This window comes from Opisthorchis viverrini (assembly GCF_000715545.1).
Source record: "Opisthorchis viverrini unplaced genomic scaffold opera_v5_292, whole genome shotgun sequence".
Classification (NCBI taxonomy): Eukaryota; Metazoa; Platyhelminthes; class Trematoda; order Opisthorchiida; family Opisthorchiidae; genus Opisthorchis; species Opisthorchis viverrini.
The window spans coordinates 428,700-443,247 of record NW_008751945.1 but is presented as its reverse complement, the minus strand read 5'-3'; the positions used below and the strand labels follow the sequence as shown (position 1 = coordinate 443,247).

Below are 14,548 nucleotides of genomic sequence, written 5' to 3'. Positions count from 1 at the left end.
CCCCCAAATCATCGGTGAACGAAACTGCGGCAGCTACAACCAGTGTACGACGAGTACGCGGTTCTTACAGCTGACAATGATGACTCCTACTCAGCTGCTACAGTACGACAATTAGGTACCAGATAGAATTGGAGTTTCCCGACTGCGAAACGAACAACCATGGTACATCAACTGACTGACCCTGCTTATACATTTGAAATGCGAAAACTTTGCATGAAACGATGTTGACAGGAGCACAAAAACCTTGGACCTTTACCCAAACGATCCGTTTCACGGAGCAATGTGTAGTTAACTGGTCGTTACGACGATCGTTGGTTATTTATATAGGGAATTGATGAGAGCAAATTGAACTATGAACATCGCGTGACCCATGTCTCCTGACTGCTTTGATGAGATGGACCGAAAGGACTCGCCGTTTAGTACTTTTCAATGGTATCCAGCCAGTGATCGCTCACGTCATCACAGTTTTGCGGTTGACTTCAGTCGCGACAACATATTTTTCTATCGAGCTTGGTCTACCAAGATGACAACAGACGATCGGGTGGACAAGGTACGCTAGAAAGTCGTTTACTTTCGATCAGTCAGTGCCAAACTGCCATGGAATCCGAAATAAGCACGAGGGCAGAGATACTGTCAAGTGGTCCAAGCCTGGACAGGAGCAGTCGAGATGCTGAGGATGGGTTCGAACCACAGACCGCAACTTAACCAGAACGAACTACGGAGGAAGAAAGTCCACCTCTGAAATACCCACTAATCCAGGTCAGCCTGAAACCCTCAGGGCGGCACATTAGCTCAAGGGCTTCGTGCAGGTCGAATGAAGACTAGACTCATATCTGGAGTACTGGATGGTCGACGCGCCTTACGGGGCTAGGATTCCTTGGGTCTGTTGGTTTTAGGTATCAAGCAATTTACCGTCCCCACTCGTTCAGCTGTAGCACCCTGAAGGTGCCTAACTGCCATGCCACGCGAAGGAAGCACGAGGGCTGGAATACTGCCAGGCTGCCGAAGCCTAGACGGGAGAAGTCGAATGGCAGAGGTCGGGATCGGACCACGGACCTTCCAGTCAGTAAATTAGCGCTCTAACCACTTAAGCCATCTCGCCCCCATTAAATGACGCACGTGCTCCACGCCAAGCTGTGAACGAAGATTAAACAAAGGAAAGGAAAATCAGTGGGGAAAGAACGGTGACCCAATAACGACACTATGTTGTACTGCCATCCGCTCTCAACTGCTTCCCTCATCGGTTGCCGCGTTTGGGTGTTATCTCAGCCAGGCGGACTAACGAGAATTAGTTGTTTACCTGCCGTCATCCATAGGATCACTATGGATAACAAGTTGGGTGAAAAGTTGATAAACAGAATTACTGTGGCACGTAAGATTCTCGAAACTCACCGACAATGGAGCTCAAGCGACAATTTCGGCGATTCGCACGAGGTCCTCAAAAAATTCATTTAAATCATATAAAATTCTGTGTACTCAAACCGTAGCATAAAGTAACACCGTTTGGAGGGGGCCCGTGGCTCAATCGTGTTTTTGAAGATGGACAAGCTATTTGTACCTACACCAAAAAATCTTACGTGTACTGGAAAACCTAAGAGAAAAACTCGCACAAAGCGATTATTAAAAACATCAGACAAACGGAATCAACGACTACACTCGTTTGCAAATCAATTTGGTTTTCACGGGAGACTCAACTGAATCTCTCGCTTATGATACTCTACAATGAGGCGGTCTGTGTGCAGCAAATTCAGTTGTAGAATATTATAAACGAGAGATTCAGTTGAGTCTCTCGTGAAAACCAAATTGATTTGCAAGCGATGTATTTCTCGAAAACAGTCCAATTTGGGTTCAAACAGAACATAAGGGTGATGGAAACTCGGGGACTGCACCTACCTGATGAGCCCCAAGAAGGGCGAAATGGGTCGTGGGCTGTCGAAGGGTTTTCAGCAACCTTGTGATTAGTTTCCTTTATGAATCAACGACTGTTTGATCGATTGGAGGAACACGTCAAAACCAGCTCATTTTTCGCTACTTTTCGTTAAATTAGGTTGACAAAAACATTCCACTCACATGATTCGTAAGTCCAATCACACAAAACCTCGCGCTTGCCGATGTTCACGTCCCTTAATGCGTGCTCCGTATTCCCAGTCAAGGAGTTTGGGGCCCGATCCAAGATAGCTCGTTCGTCCTCATCATCGTCGTATTGTTCAAGAGAGGGTTTACCACTGAGTGGAGCATCACCGGTGAAACACGAATAAGCATCCTCATTTGCATGATGATGATGATGATAGGTCGTTGGTGTGTCAACAAAGCTATGAGTTGATGTGGAATCTTGGATCGGATACCATGTTTCTTCTGACCAACCTGGATCATGTCGGTCCCGCAGTCGGTCCAGATCGTCAAACAGTCCCAGGCTCGTTTGTGTGGGATCTGCGATGGGTACATTGTGGTCGGTGCTCAACGAGTCATCCAAGCTAGCTGGACTTATGCGGCCATGTTGTCTGGGGATGGGCGAAAGCGAGAAAAACAGAACTTGAGACGACGACATGCTGAAAAAGACGTTAGGTGTCTGCAACCCCACAACACAACGTCCTGAAGCCACACAAACTTGTTTCAGACTTGATCGAACCCAGCTGAATCTCTCGTTTATGATAATAGGCTGGCGCAGCACATTTAGTCAAAGTGGAGCATAATAAACGAGAGATTTAGTTGGATTATCCCGCGAAAACTAAAACCGTGTGCGAATAAGAGCATTGGTCGAAATTTGGGTTTGAAAAAATCGTTCAGCTGTAGCACCCCTTCGGTGCTTAATTGTCGTGCCACCAAAAGGAAGAACGAGGGCTGGGATACTGCCAGAACCTAGACAAGGGAAGTCGAGAGGTAGAGGACCTTCCGGTCAGTAAATTCGCGCTCTAACCACTTTGGCCATCCCGCCCAATTTGGGTTAAAGTGGAACATAGTGCTGACTGTGCCCACCTGATGGGCCCCAATAAGAAGGGCGGTGGGCAATCGAAGGGTTTTCAGCGACCTTGTGAGTAGTGTGTTACGTCTAGATGTTGCTTACGATTTGGGAGAATGACATTCCTGGAACACAGTAAATCGGTAATAGTGGCTGTTCGCAGCCATGAGAGTGCAAGATGACAGAATAAGTTAGAGGCGCCAGAGTAGGCAGTCAAACCGGGAATCTGGAAGAGGAAAGAAACTTCGTTTGAGGGGTCCTGGCTCTCATGAGAGATAGAGATATCCCACCCAGAAAATGTGTAAAAAACTCCCCGAGGATGCGGATCACAGAATGAACTCCCCAAAGCACTTCATTAGCTCTCGTCAGAGAAACAACACATGGTTCTATCTGTCCTGACTCATAGGCGAATGAATTCTAACGCAAACCAAGTCATCGACACTATTGTTGAGTGAGTAAACAAAAGAATTTGAAGGTAAACAGACAAGGTATGATGTGAATACGGAGAGAGCGCATGTAAAAAACGGATGGATGGACAACATGTGAAAAGCCGAGGCATGAAGGTCCAGTGAGGCCTGCCTTCTTCGAACATAAAAATACCTCGTGGGTTCAATGTACAACTTTATGAAAAAAACATCAACTGTTGCGGAATGAAATATGATTCAACCTGTTCATCTCGAAACCCAAAAAGCTGTGGAACAGTGTCTAGATGCGTTCCTTTGTTGCTAGTAGTAACCGTCAGGGAAGTTTCTGAATCCCTCCACTGCTCCATAGCTCATCATCACCATCATTGACATAAACACCAGAGCAAAATAGTGGTGCTAAACTGCCGTACAACCTTTCCAATTTATTTGAATAAAGGCTTATAGTGAAAAAAAGAAACGGGAGATAGAACCAGTTCGAAACAAACATTCCATGTGGCTCAGTGGTTAGAGCGCGAAATAGCTGATCGAAAGGTCCGTGGTTCGAGCCCGACTCTCCCTGTCTAGGCTTGGGCAAACCGGCAGTCTTCCGTTCGGCAATGGGGAACCGAAAGGAGAGGCAGAGGTCGGGTTCGAACCACGGACCTTCCGGTCACTAAATTCGCGCTCTAATCACTGAGTCATCTCGCCCAGTCAAATACCAAGAGGGTAGCATCCTAGAAGGCAGAAAGCATCCACGGCTCCAAAACGTTTCGCAACCTCATTCTGCCATTTAAAATTCTGTCCACCGCTAGCTTTCCACCACTCCGAATTAGGCAGGGCAAACAGCGCTCGTCCACACCAGTGCGTTACGCTTTTTCAACATGCCATCTACATTCATATGGACCCCAGTTGTGATGTGAAACAGTAGCCACCTGAACGCATATCAAGTACCAGTGGGGAGTTTTGGTCATCATCGATTCCTCAAGTTCCATAAACCAGCCGGCTTATCCTTTCATAAATGTAAGACACCATACTTCAGGACTGGAGAGATACGCACCGAAAATTGTGCTCAACTGGAATAATGTCCAGTGGTTCTAGGCTTTCCATAACTGTGATGGCTTCATGATCGATTTCTACAGGCCTTATAGGGTGGCGACCGCGTGGTCCCCATCACGCCTGGTTGAAGACGCTGCGAGAAATGGCTGCTAACAGATGTCATTGGCGTTGTTTTGCTTGCTGTTGTCAGTTTTTATCCGTACAGTCTGAATGACTGTTTGGAGAGATGGGCATCTCGGAATGATTGTGTTAGATCCCCTCCCCGTCCACTTTTATTATTCCTTTCTTAAAAATTCCGCTTTCAAATAAATTATGGTTGTACAGCTGTGGAGCGCCAATGGTGCTATGCCTTCGATGATGATGACCGTTGCATTCGCCCCCCCCCCCAAACTCACTCTGAACACCACTGGCATAACTGTATGTAAATGTGTTCGGCTGTCTGCGTTCGTCGGATTGTTACACCACACCCTGCTATGAAAAAGCTCGGAGTTCAGGTCTAAAAAGCGGAACCATCAGACGAACCAGACAGCCATAGATTCACACTACAGGCGGATGAAGACACCCCAATCTGCTGATCGATGTTATCTCCGCAAGACGGAGAATATAATTGTGGGCTTTTGAACCGATTTCTTGGTCTGATGTCCAGGGACGTCCGATTTACGCGTGACTCGAAGTTCCTTATCGAAGAATCACCGTTGACTGACTACCACAGTAGGAAAATTGAAAAAAAAAACGAATATCTAAAACAGTACAAATAAAGAGGTTTCAGCTGAGTGTCCTGTTAACACGAAATTGATTAACAAATGAGTGTGATTCGTCAACACAACTACCAAAACATCGGTACCAGTCCGAGGCAGTGGCCTGTAAAATCAAAACACCTGGCGATTGGCTAACGAGGTAAAGTTGAAAAGATGGCGACGGGGATGACAGACAGCGGGCCAACTTACAAGTTTCGTTTATCCTGAACACCCCATCGTTGTCCATTCGGATCCAAGTGTGCTGCGTGAACAAAAGTATTTGTGATCGGACGACTGATATCTTCGGCTACAAGAGAGACAGAAACGAGAATACGTACGTATTGACGACAAAAAGAGAGAGAAACAACCATGGCATCTAGGACTACTTCATATTTGGAAGTGGCTTTAGACACGTAATCGGGAGTTTTGATACCTGATGCGGCTTACCACAAATAATCTTGCAAAACCGGTATTCGAGACAGATAGGCAAGGGCACGCCCGATGGAATTACACAACGTTAGGAGAGTTTGATTGCTCAAAGTTCTATTCGTCATGACTCACACTAATCAGGAGGAGTAAAATAACGGAAACCAAAAGGAACAGTTCACTTTAGTTTACCAGCTATGAACGATGTACCAAGGGGATAAGTTGGTTGCAGGTACCATAGTTTCGGTCATCGGAAACTGAGAGGGCTTGGAAGATACAACCAAGCATTAAAGGCGATGGCATGATCAATAAGTTCGAGAAACTGGGCAGCTACGAGTTGAAGACGAGGGCTCTGATGAGCAAGGTTCACTGATTGCGTGATTGAGCCGCCTTTATCATTGCCATTAACCGGCGGTGAGTCTAGTCCCATGGTCTCCAACCAGGAAGGCGACAGTTTTCGACTCGACTGAGTCTACCGGTTAGAGTTTCCATTCTTCGTTGCAATGTCATATAGTGTTCGCCTCCCAGTCGCTCGCACTCAGCACACGTAGGAGCGAAAAGAGCTCCGCGATGAAGGCGATCCTCTGGCATGCGGATAACACGCCCTAACCAATGAAACATAACTCATCCATCACGGAAGAGCTCTTTTTTCTTTAAACACGATGGCGCACCTCATCAGTGGCAATCCGGCCAATGCGTCGAATACACTGATGGTTAAACACCGACAGCTTTTGGTCGTCCCCTGCCAGTGAAGACCACGTTTCTGATCCATAAAGCAGTCTGGATCGCGCCGGGGCAATGTGTTGTCTGCCACTGAAAGACATACACCAAAAGAATCAGGAATCCAATGGCAACTGCCAGCGTGCGACCAATATTCAGGGTTTTCCTTTGTCGGTTTAGGTGAGGGTCAAGCTGAGGCCAACTGGTTACGATACCGGTTGACGCTCATAAGTCCCGACCACAGAGCGGATATCGACTGACTATTGTCGCGGGAAGAACTCCTTCACAGCAGCGTTCTGTATGTGGGCTCTGGCTTTCCAAGTGGTCAGATGAAATATTGCAGCGTACAGAACAACAACTGAGTCATTTCCAGGTGTTTACTCTCGCAAAGGATCTGGGAGGAGGGAACGGAAACGGATCGCATTGGCCGCGTTCTGAAAACGGCAATTTTACTTGCCTGTTCGGCTGTTCCACATTAGTGACACGGCAATCCCCATAAGGACAGCTTGGTCCCTGCAGTAACGAAGCCTCTGAAATATTCCAGGTATCTACTAATAAAATTGTCAATTTTGAATACCGAAAAGGAGCAGATAAAAGCCGCAATTTGTGCACGAAGATCTGAACTGTTAAAAGAGGATCCTGTCTGTGGAGTTTGATTTGCCTGCCGCCAACCGGCTTTCCTCTCAGTTCCGCACGGCATCAATCCGAGGAGATGCGGACACCAAACGATGTGAGAATACTAGAGGTGATTGTCAGTCATACAACATGTTTGGGCTTCAACGGAGTTAATCGGACAAGCAGTTTGGAATGTATCAGGCAAGGTTGACCTCATCCATCATGATGAAGAGTTACTGAGGTCGAAACAGTTGGGTCCCCAATGCAATCTGCCATTTTATCACTGCGTGCAAGGCGAATTTTGTGTGTGCAGTTCATGGTTGCAAGTGGGCTGGGATACTGTGAGGGCGTCCACACCTAGACAGGAGGACGATTAGGGTCCTCAACCAAAGCCTTTGGCTCAAAAGCCTAACAGGAAGGCAGCGGTGTTCGGCTTGAAATGCAAGTACATTACCATTTTTACAAAACACGTCGCCACACCTGTTCGAGCCCCCAACCTGTAGGGAAGACCTCTATTAAGCGACCATTCTGGTTTGAGAAAAAAATCGATCGATCAGCTGTAGCACCCTTTCGGTGCCTTACTGGCATGCCACACGAAGGAGGCACGAGGGCTGGGATACTGCCAGGTCGCCCAAGCCTAGACAGGGGAAGTTGAGAGGCAGAGGTAGGGATCGAACCACGGACCTTCCGGTCAGTAAATTTTCGCTTTAACCATTTGGTCAAACTCGCCCCCCCCCAACAGGGTATGGTAGAGGAAGTATACAAACCGTCCCACCATGGTAAGATCCGGTCTCTTCTTTTTTCACAATAACCCTCTCGAATAAATCAAGGTTGTAGGGCGCTGAAGCAGCACTGGTGAACACTGATGTCGTGCTGTCGATGATGACGACGATGCGAGGCGAAACTTGTTGAACAACCGTGTAATCTAGACATATGAAGGACAGTGTTTTCCACTTGGGATGTTCACTCTAGTTTACCAACTATGTACCAAGGATAAGTTGGTGCTACAGTTTCGGTCCTCGGAAATCGGGAGGTCTTGGGAGATAATCCTCTCCCAACATCATCGATAATCAGCTCTAATTGGTTGACCTCGCGTTGAATACTAAACGGCGGTCCTGATTCGCTTGGTTATGGTACTCGTCTACCCAATTTTCATGCTAAGCGAGTGATTCAACGATAAGAGAGGAAAGGAAACCTTTCAAAACACCTTCCTCCATATTCTCAGAAACAGGTGTGGTCAGGTTGTACAAGAATCACAGACTGCCTTTGCCACGAGTCACACTTGAGGGTCAACTCTCTTCTTGATAATACGCACGCGCTTGAAGAATAGAAACATAAGAAAGGGACCTGTTTGGTATTTGATCGAGTGTCTTTGACCACTGAACCATCCCAGTAGATGACATGAATGGACTGTAGAAATCCTTTAAAAAGGTTGCCCATGGAAACCAAAAAACCGGATTAAAACAGCTCGCTCCACTTCGTTGTGTTCTGACTTTAAAAGTTTCATAGTATATGATAACTTTCACAATTTGCCATTGAACAGCCTCTGGCGAGTTTGTCCCCGGAAATCAGGTTTTGTAGAAGCTCCGAAAATTCATCTAGCTTGTAGCGTTGCCTATCAATGGGAAAATACCTTGATATCATGAATGTAGGACAAATTAAAACTCGAAGGAACCCTTGCACGCGAACAGGAAGTTCGCTAGAATCTCGATCAACTCCTCCCTTCACAAATAGACCAAAACGAGGACAAGTGATGTGCTTGCCAGCTGAGTATTACCGGAGATTGATGAAGAATTCACCCTTCGGGGTATCGAAAACCCTACACAGCTCAGTCAGTGTAATGATGCCTGAACGCCCTGCTCTGTAGAACAAATAAATTCCGGGCACTACCCGAGACCAGCAACTGATCCCCACCTCATGAAAGCACCCGTCACAGATGTGGGTTGTGAAATGCACTTTCCACAAGGAAGCGAAGGTTGCGCTCAACTCACACGTGGGCAACTGGTATTCATCCATGCAAGTAGACGTCCGGCTAGGAAGCCACTCTCAAATGAGAGAAAACAAGTCACACGCAACCTGGAAGAGTCTCCAGGTGACGCGTACTTGTACTGTTGAACAGGTCATTGTCGCCTGTCGTGTTGACTGAATCTACGGTCGGCAGCATGACTGCATCTGTTCAAACAACTAGGCGCAGATTGAGTGCCACCCCCAAACCGTAAGAAGTTTTCAGTTTGCTCGGGATTCCCCTTGGTTTTGGTTTGAGCATTGTAACTTCCTTCGGCCTGCTTTTGGTTGCTCGGGTACTGTACGAAATCTAGGTTTACATTCTGAAATCGGTTGAACGATTTGTGTTTTGTACACCACTTAACTCCCAACTGCGACCTGGTTGACAGACCATGAAAGCTGCAAAGCGGGCGTGGGGATGATTGATTGACATGTCGAGGCCTGCTTGCAGCCAACGGTCCGGCCCTTGCACAAGTCCCGTGCTGCAAAGACGGACACTAGAGACAGTGCTTCGGTTGGGTGCCCGCAAGAACCACTCCGGTTGGTCAACGACAGTGCGTGTCGTGAAGAGAGTGTTCGCACGAGTGGGATGTGTCTGGCACTGTTTCGGAAACCCGAAGTGTATCAGGCTTCGAAAGAATCGACGCCTGTGCTCATGTGCCTTGATAAGGTGAGGGCGTTCAAAATACGATGCAGTCGTTACTGACAAAATTGGCTCAGTGATGAGAACACACATGGATCCATTCACCCTTATTTGTAAGGTTATGGAATATTACAGCGCTAATTGCCACACTGCTAATCTGCCCGAATCCCGATTGACTATCGAAGAATGATTCATGCGGCGCCGTCGAATCGTCACCGCTATGCCAAAAAATCCTGGTAAATTTACCACATACGTATTGTTTCAAACACCCCAGACGTTCGATGTACCAACCGTTATTTACAGCTCTGCGGCACTCAGTTACAATCGAATCGATTTGATCAGATGTCACCGGGAACCGTTGAATTAGCCTACAGTAACACGATTAGATCTGGGATAAATGTTTCAAAACAATTTTGGGCTGGGACCTTTGAAACCAGTCGATTTGTGTTCACTTTGCGCGCTGTTCTGCGATAGGTTTGATCACATCAGAAGGCTCATGTGGAATAGGGCCGAGTTGGAATTCACATACGGATTGTTTTCTTTCCAAACGCTTTTAACTGGTGATGATATCGCTACCAAGCGATACAACCCTGGTAACATACTACCCATGAGTATGTTTAAAACTCTTCGATGTCTCGCCACCGGTTTCGTCCTTCTAGGGACTCATCCGGCAGACGTAGCTCCCGATTTTCCATTACACCTATTGCCCTTCTTGAAGAGCCATCTGGTAATGAGAAACTCAAGTGATTCAGCTGAGTGTATCTCGCCAATATACTTCTTTATGTATTTCGACTGCTATTCTCGAAGAACGTCACTTTGGGTGCATCTAACACTCCTGAGTAGCATTCGTACGAGGCAGCTCGGCAGTCGAGCGATCCTGTCGCACTGGACAGTCAGTTCAAGTAATCAAGAGAGGGCAAGCTTGCCGAATGAAGTCGAGAATCCAATGAAATAGGGGGGAATTACATATCAAGGGCTTATCTACCATAAGCAGAATATTCATTCGTCAGTACCATGGCATCCTGGAAATGGGAATGAGTGAAAATCACCAAGCGCACGGATACTTTTCCGGTCAGATATTGGGGCGACGGTACAGACATCGTTTAACCAAGAAACAAAGAAAACTCTACAGCTACCAAGTAGACATATCATTCAGGCATTCCCATCCCTATTCTACGACTTCACGACTTACGTGAGAGTTTTCCATCGCGGCGCACGATGCTTCGGGGGAACGAACCGACTTCGCCGGTACGTCGATTCTGCCCGCGCCACCAAAAATTATGGGGCTGGCCCTCGACCACAACAACCACATCACCGAATTCGAGACCTAATCGATCGGCCTCATCGAACGTCTGGGTGGCCACAACTTCGAACGGACGTATCTGCAGAATGAAATGGACTTAAATTTGAACTCGGAGTTAGCGCTTGGCCTGCGGACCTTGATGAACACAAACTCAACCAAGTCAATTGGACAACAAAGCCTAGTCAAGCCTGAGCAAGTTCCTGTTTCCAACAGTTTGGACACCGTGTTCCAATTAACTGCGTGAAACGAGGAGTGCAATCGATGAGGATGATGTGCAGACATTCTGTGGTGTTCGTCTCGGTCGTGATGAGGTCGATTAGACGGATAACCTATTGTTCCTATTTGTTCCGGCAACTGCAGACAACCCGACCGATGGCATGAAAGAGGGTTGGCGCAGCACACTTAGTTGCTTGAAAACGTCATAAACGAGAGATTCAGCTGGGTTCCAGGCGAGTCTCCCACAAAATCAGATTTGTTTGCAAATGAGTGTGTTTCGCCAACTGCTGTCAGTTCACTCTTCGAAAATAGTAGTATGAAAAACCGTCAACTGCTTTCACAGGTCAGCCTTAGTCATTCGATTGGTAGAAACGGATCGGTGTAGCAAACCTCTAAGCTGAGAGGTTCATCATGATCCGAGAAGACAAGAGTAAGTAACAGTGTGGCCAATACCACTGGATTGGATGACTCCAGATACACGAGGGCTAAGCAATCACAAGAATACTGTTTCAAGCTTGCATGGGTGCGAACCTCACTCAGAAGTGGTTGCTACGAATTCTGTTCAATCAGTCTCATACTACTCACAAGTTTTTTGATATTGTTGACAGGATAGATGGTAATGATCAATGCGAATGTACTGCACAGGAACTAGCCAAACATTCTGGCTGGTTACCATGGCACCGGACAAGTAAACAATTCGTGTGACGGCAAAGGGTGGCCACGTTTTAGCTCTGTGGCTGGAGGATGGTCTACCACGTACACCAATCCCATGACACAGTCGGACAGCCCTTTTCCGAAACACGGTGATTCTCTCAAGAGACCAGCTCGGACTGGGACAGACAACTTCCGTCCGGTCCTTTGAGGTGGTCTCTACCGAGAGAAGAGAACAAATAAGGTGGGCATCACAAAAGAGGCTTTATATGAGGGGAAACTGAACACACAAACCTACCTTGTTCAGGCGTTCAATCAAATAGGCAAAGGTCGGCCTGCGATGCGGTTCTGTACGCCAACAGGCCAGCATGATCTGATACAGGCGTCGAGGGCAGCAGGTGCGTGGCCAAGCTAGTCGACGTCCGGCGTCCAAAGCCTCTAGAAGCCTTTGAGCATCCATACCAGGCCAGGGAGCAGCCCCACTGGTCCACATTTCCCAACAAGTCACGCCCCAACTCCATACGTCACTGGCTTGCGAAAAAATTCGCTTTCGAATAGATTCCGGAGCAGACCTATACGCAACGGCACACCACAAGGGATGGAAGAAACCAGTGAAAATCTGGGGTAACACTGATGTCGCTCGGATGATCGTTACCTCCTAAAAGGGCCATTTGGGTGGGGGTGCACTTCAGGAATGAGCGAAAAACTTATGGAACAAATCGAGAACATACCAACGAATCGAGAGAGATAATAATGAGTAACCGGCGTATTAGAAAAACGGAGCATTAGTAGTTGTGAAAAACGAAAAGGTGGGACATGTCAGCAAAAGCAAGATCGTCTTCCCGGTGCGCGATTGCGAAATCCGAATGGAGGATGTGATAGGATTTAAAAACAATGAGTAACGGCGTATTAAAAAAACGGAGCATTAGTAGTTGTGAAAAACGAAAAGGTGGGACATGTCAGCAAAAGCAAGATCGTCTTCCCGGTGCGCGATTGCGAAATCCGAATGGAGGATGTGATAGGATTTAAAAACATGGGCCCCCTCACCCTGATCGCATGTCTTACAAATGCGAAAACGGCCCAGTAGTAGCCTGCCAAAAAAGTACGGGGCACATACAAGTTGGAATACTCGTGTGGAAGTTCGGGTGGGCGGAGAGAAAACGGGTTGTGGCCTCAAGCATCCAAAAAACCGCGAAAGTCAGTCACATGGAAACATATTTGCTCGGTTAGACATAATGACAACACTGGGGAGTTCGGCACGGTGTTATCGGACCACTGGTAAGAAACTAGCAAGTCAGATCGAATTCCAATACAGTCGAAAACAGGAAAACCCGAGCTAGTTGCTCACTCTTAGGGGTCCATCGATCAGAATAACCGCGCCCAAACCCAACAGAGGTTGCCCAAGTAAGTGAGTTTTCCATGCCCAACAGAGAGGTGGCCAATCCTTCACATCGTAAGGAGTATGAAGGAGATCACGAAACGCTTGGGTGCTGTCGGTACTACTCGCCTTCCAGGATGGGGACCACGTGATCCTAACTGTGCTTGGTTGGAGACATTACAAGATATGACTGCCAACTGATGTCGGTGGCGTTTTTGTTGTCAGTTTCTATCCAGATTGCCTGAGTGAATGTCTGGAGGTGTAGGCACCTCAGAATGATTGTGGCAAGCTAGCAACAAGTCCCTCCCCCATCCACCTTTATTCTTTTCCTTACAATAAGGCTTTCAAATAAGCCATGGTTGTACGGCAGTGAAGCATCGGTGTTGAACACGGATGTCATGCTGTCGACGATGATGATGATGATGATGATGATGATGATGATGATGATGATGATGATTACAAGTAAGTGAGTTGTACGGAAATAGGGATGAGAACCAGGGCAACAGTGAAATTTGGTTTAGGAACCCCAAGAAAACTGGAACAGATACCGTCCCTTCTCCCAAGTCACTAGATTTGTCGAAGAGCGACAAGACATACAAGAATTATCCATAGAATTTGAACAAGGATAGAATTTTCGAACCTACTACAGCCGGCTGTGTCCAGTTCTTATCAATAAACTGATGGCGTTACAACTGTTACGAATCATTCGATAGAGAATTTCAAGCTCCCTGATGGCACCAGGTTACTTGTGGTGTGACAGTGATACTACTGATGGGGGAGGCATGCGAGCAGTATGTTTTCCTCTTGTAAATTTGATTTGCGTCTCTGGAAAAGGGAGATCTGTTGCGGAATTTGTGGAGTCGCTTTGTAGCATTTACTTGGATTTGAGCTACACTCAATGAATATCCAGGAAAGTTCAGGAAGACGCGTTCAAGGAGAAGATGGATATTCAGTTACTGTAAATAAGATGTATATGAGAGTTTTGCTTCCCTGTCCAATAGTCTGTAACTGGTCAGTTGGCACTTTGTAATAAATAACTCCGCAGCGAAGGCCTTCTTCCTTTCAGTGGCAGTCTCGTTGAAAGTGATCCGGAACGGTACCAGTTTACACGTTATTCTCCCCACAAAACGGTAATCATCCCTCAGTAACCAGATACCATACTTGAATATGGGCTAATCCGTGATGCTCACTATAAAATCGATCCAACTTTCTTGAAACAGAACATGGATTTGATGTGTGAATCTGTTACAGTCACATAAGAATTTCTGAGTCGACCGCATTCTTCTATGTTAACGTTTGCCGTGATCGTCCAGGGAAAAACGGCTACACGCGCTACAAAACCCGTCCCCATTTGATTTGGGTTCGTCTAAAAGAAAGAAACAAAAGAACCACTCCAATTTTCGCGAAATACACTGATTTGCAAATCAATTAATTTG

At 46.8% G+C, this 14,548-nt stretch overlaps 2 protein-coding genes across 2 annotated transcripts in view; one reads left to right on the top strand and one right to left on the bottom strand.

Moving 5' to 3' along the window:
- T265_09584 (hypothetical protein) overlaps positions 1-791 on the top strand; it is a gene marked incomplete at both ends in the record, with an annotated part of 13,384 nt that extends 12,593 nt beyond the window's left edge. Inside the window, 2 exons of the mRNA XM_009175693.1 lie at positions 484-550; positions 694-791. Coding sequence (XP_009173957.1) covers positions 484-550; positions 694-791 — 165 coding nt within the window. The remainder of the gene's footprint in view (positions 1-483; positions 551-693) is intronic.
- A 1,281-nt stretch (positions 792-2,072) lies between these two features.
- Positions 2,073-14,548, bottom strand: part of T265_14891 (hypothetical protein) — a gene marked incomplete at both ends in the record, with an annotated part of 33,567 nt that continues 21,091 nt past the window's right edge. Inside the window, 4 exons of the mRNA XM_009175704.1 lie at positions 2,073-2,501; positions 5,367-5,589; positions 10,757-10,946; positions 12,033-12,306. Of these exons, the coding sequence (XP_009173968.1) occupies positions 2,075-2,501; positions 5,367-5,589; positions 10,757-10,946; positions 12,033-12,306 (1,114 nt within the window). The remainder of the gene's footprint in view (positions 2,502-5,366; positions 5,590-10,756; positions 10,947-12,032; positions 12,307-14,548) is intronic.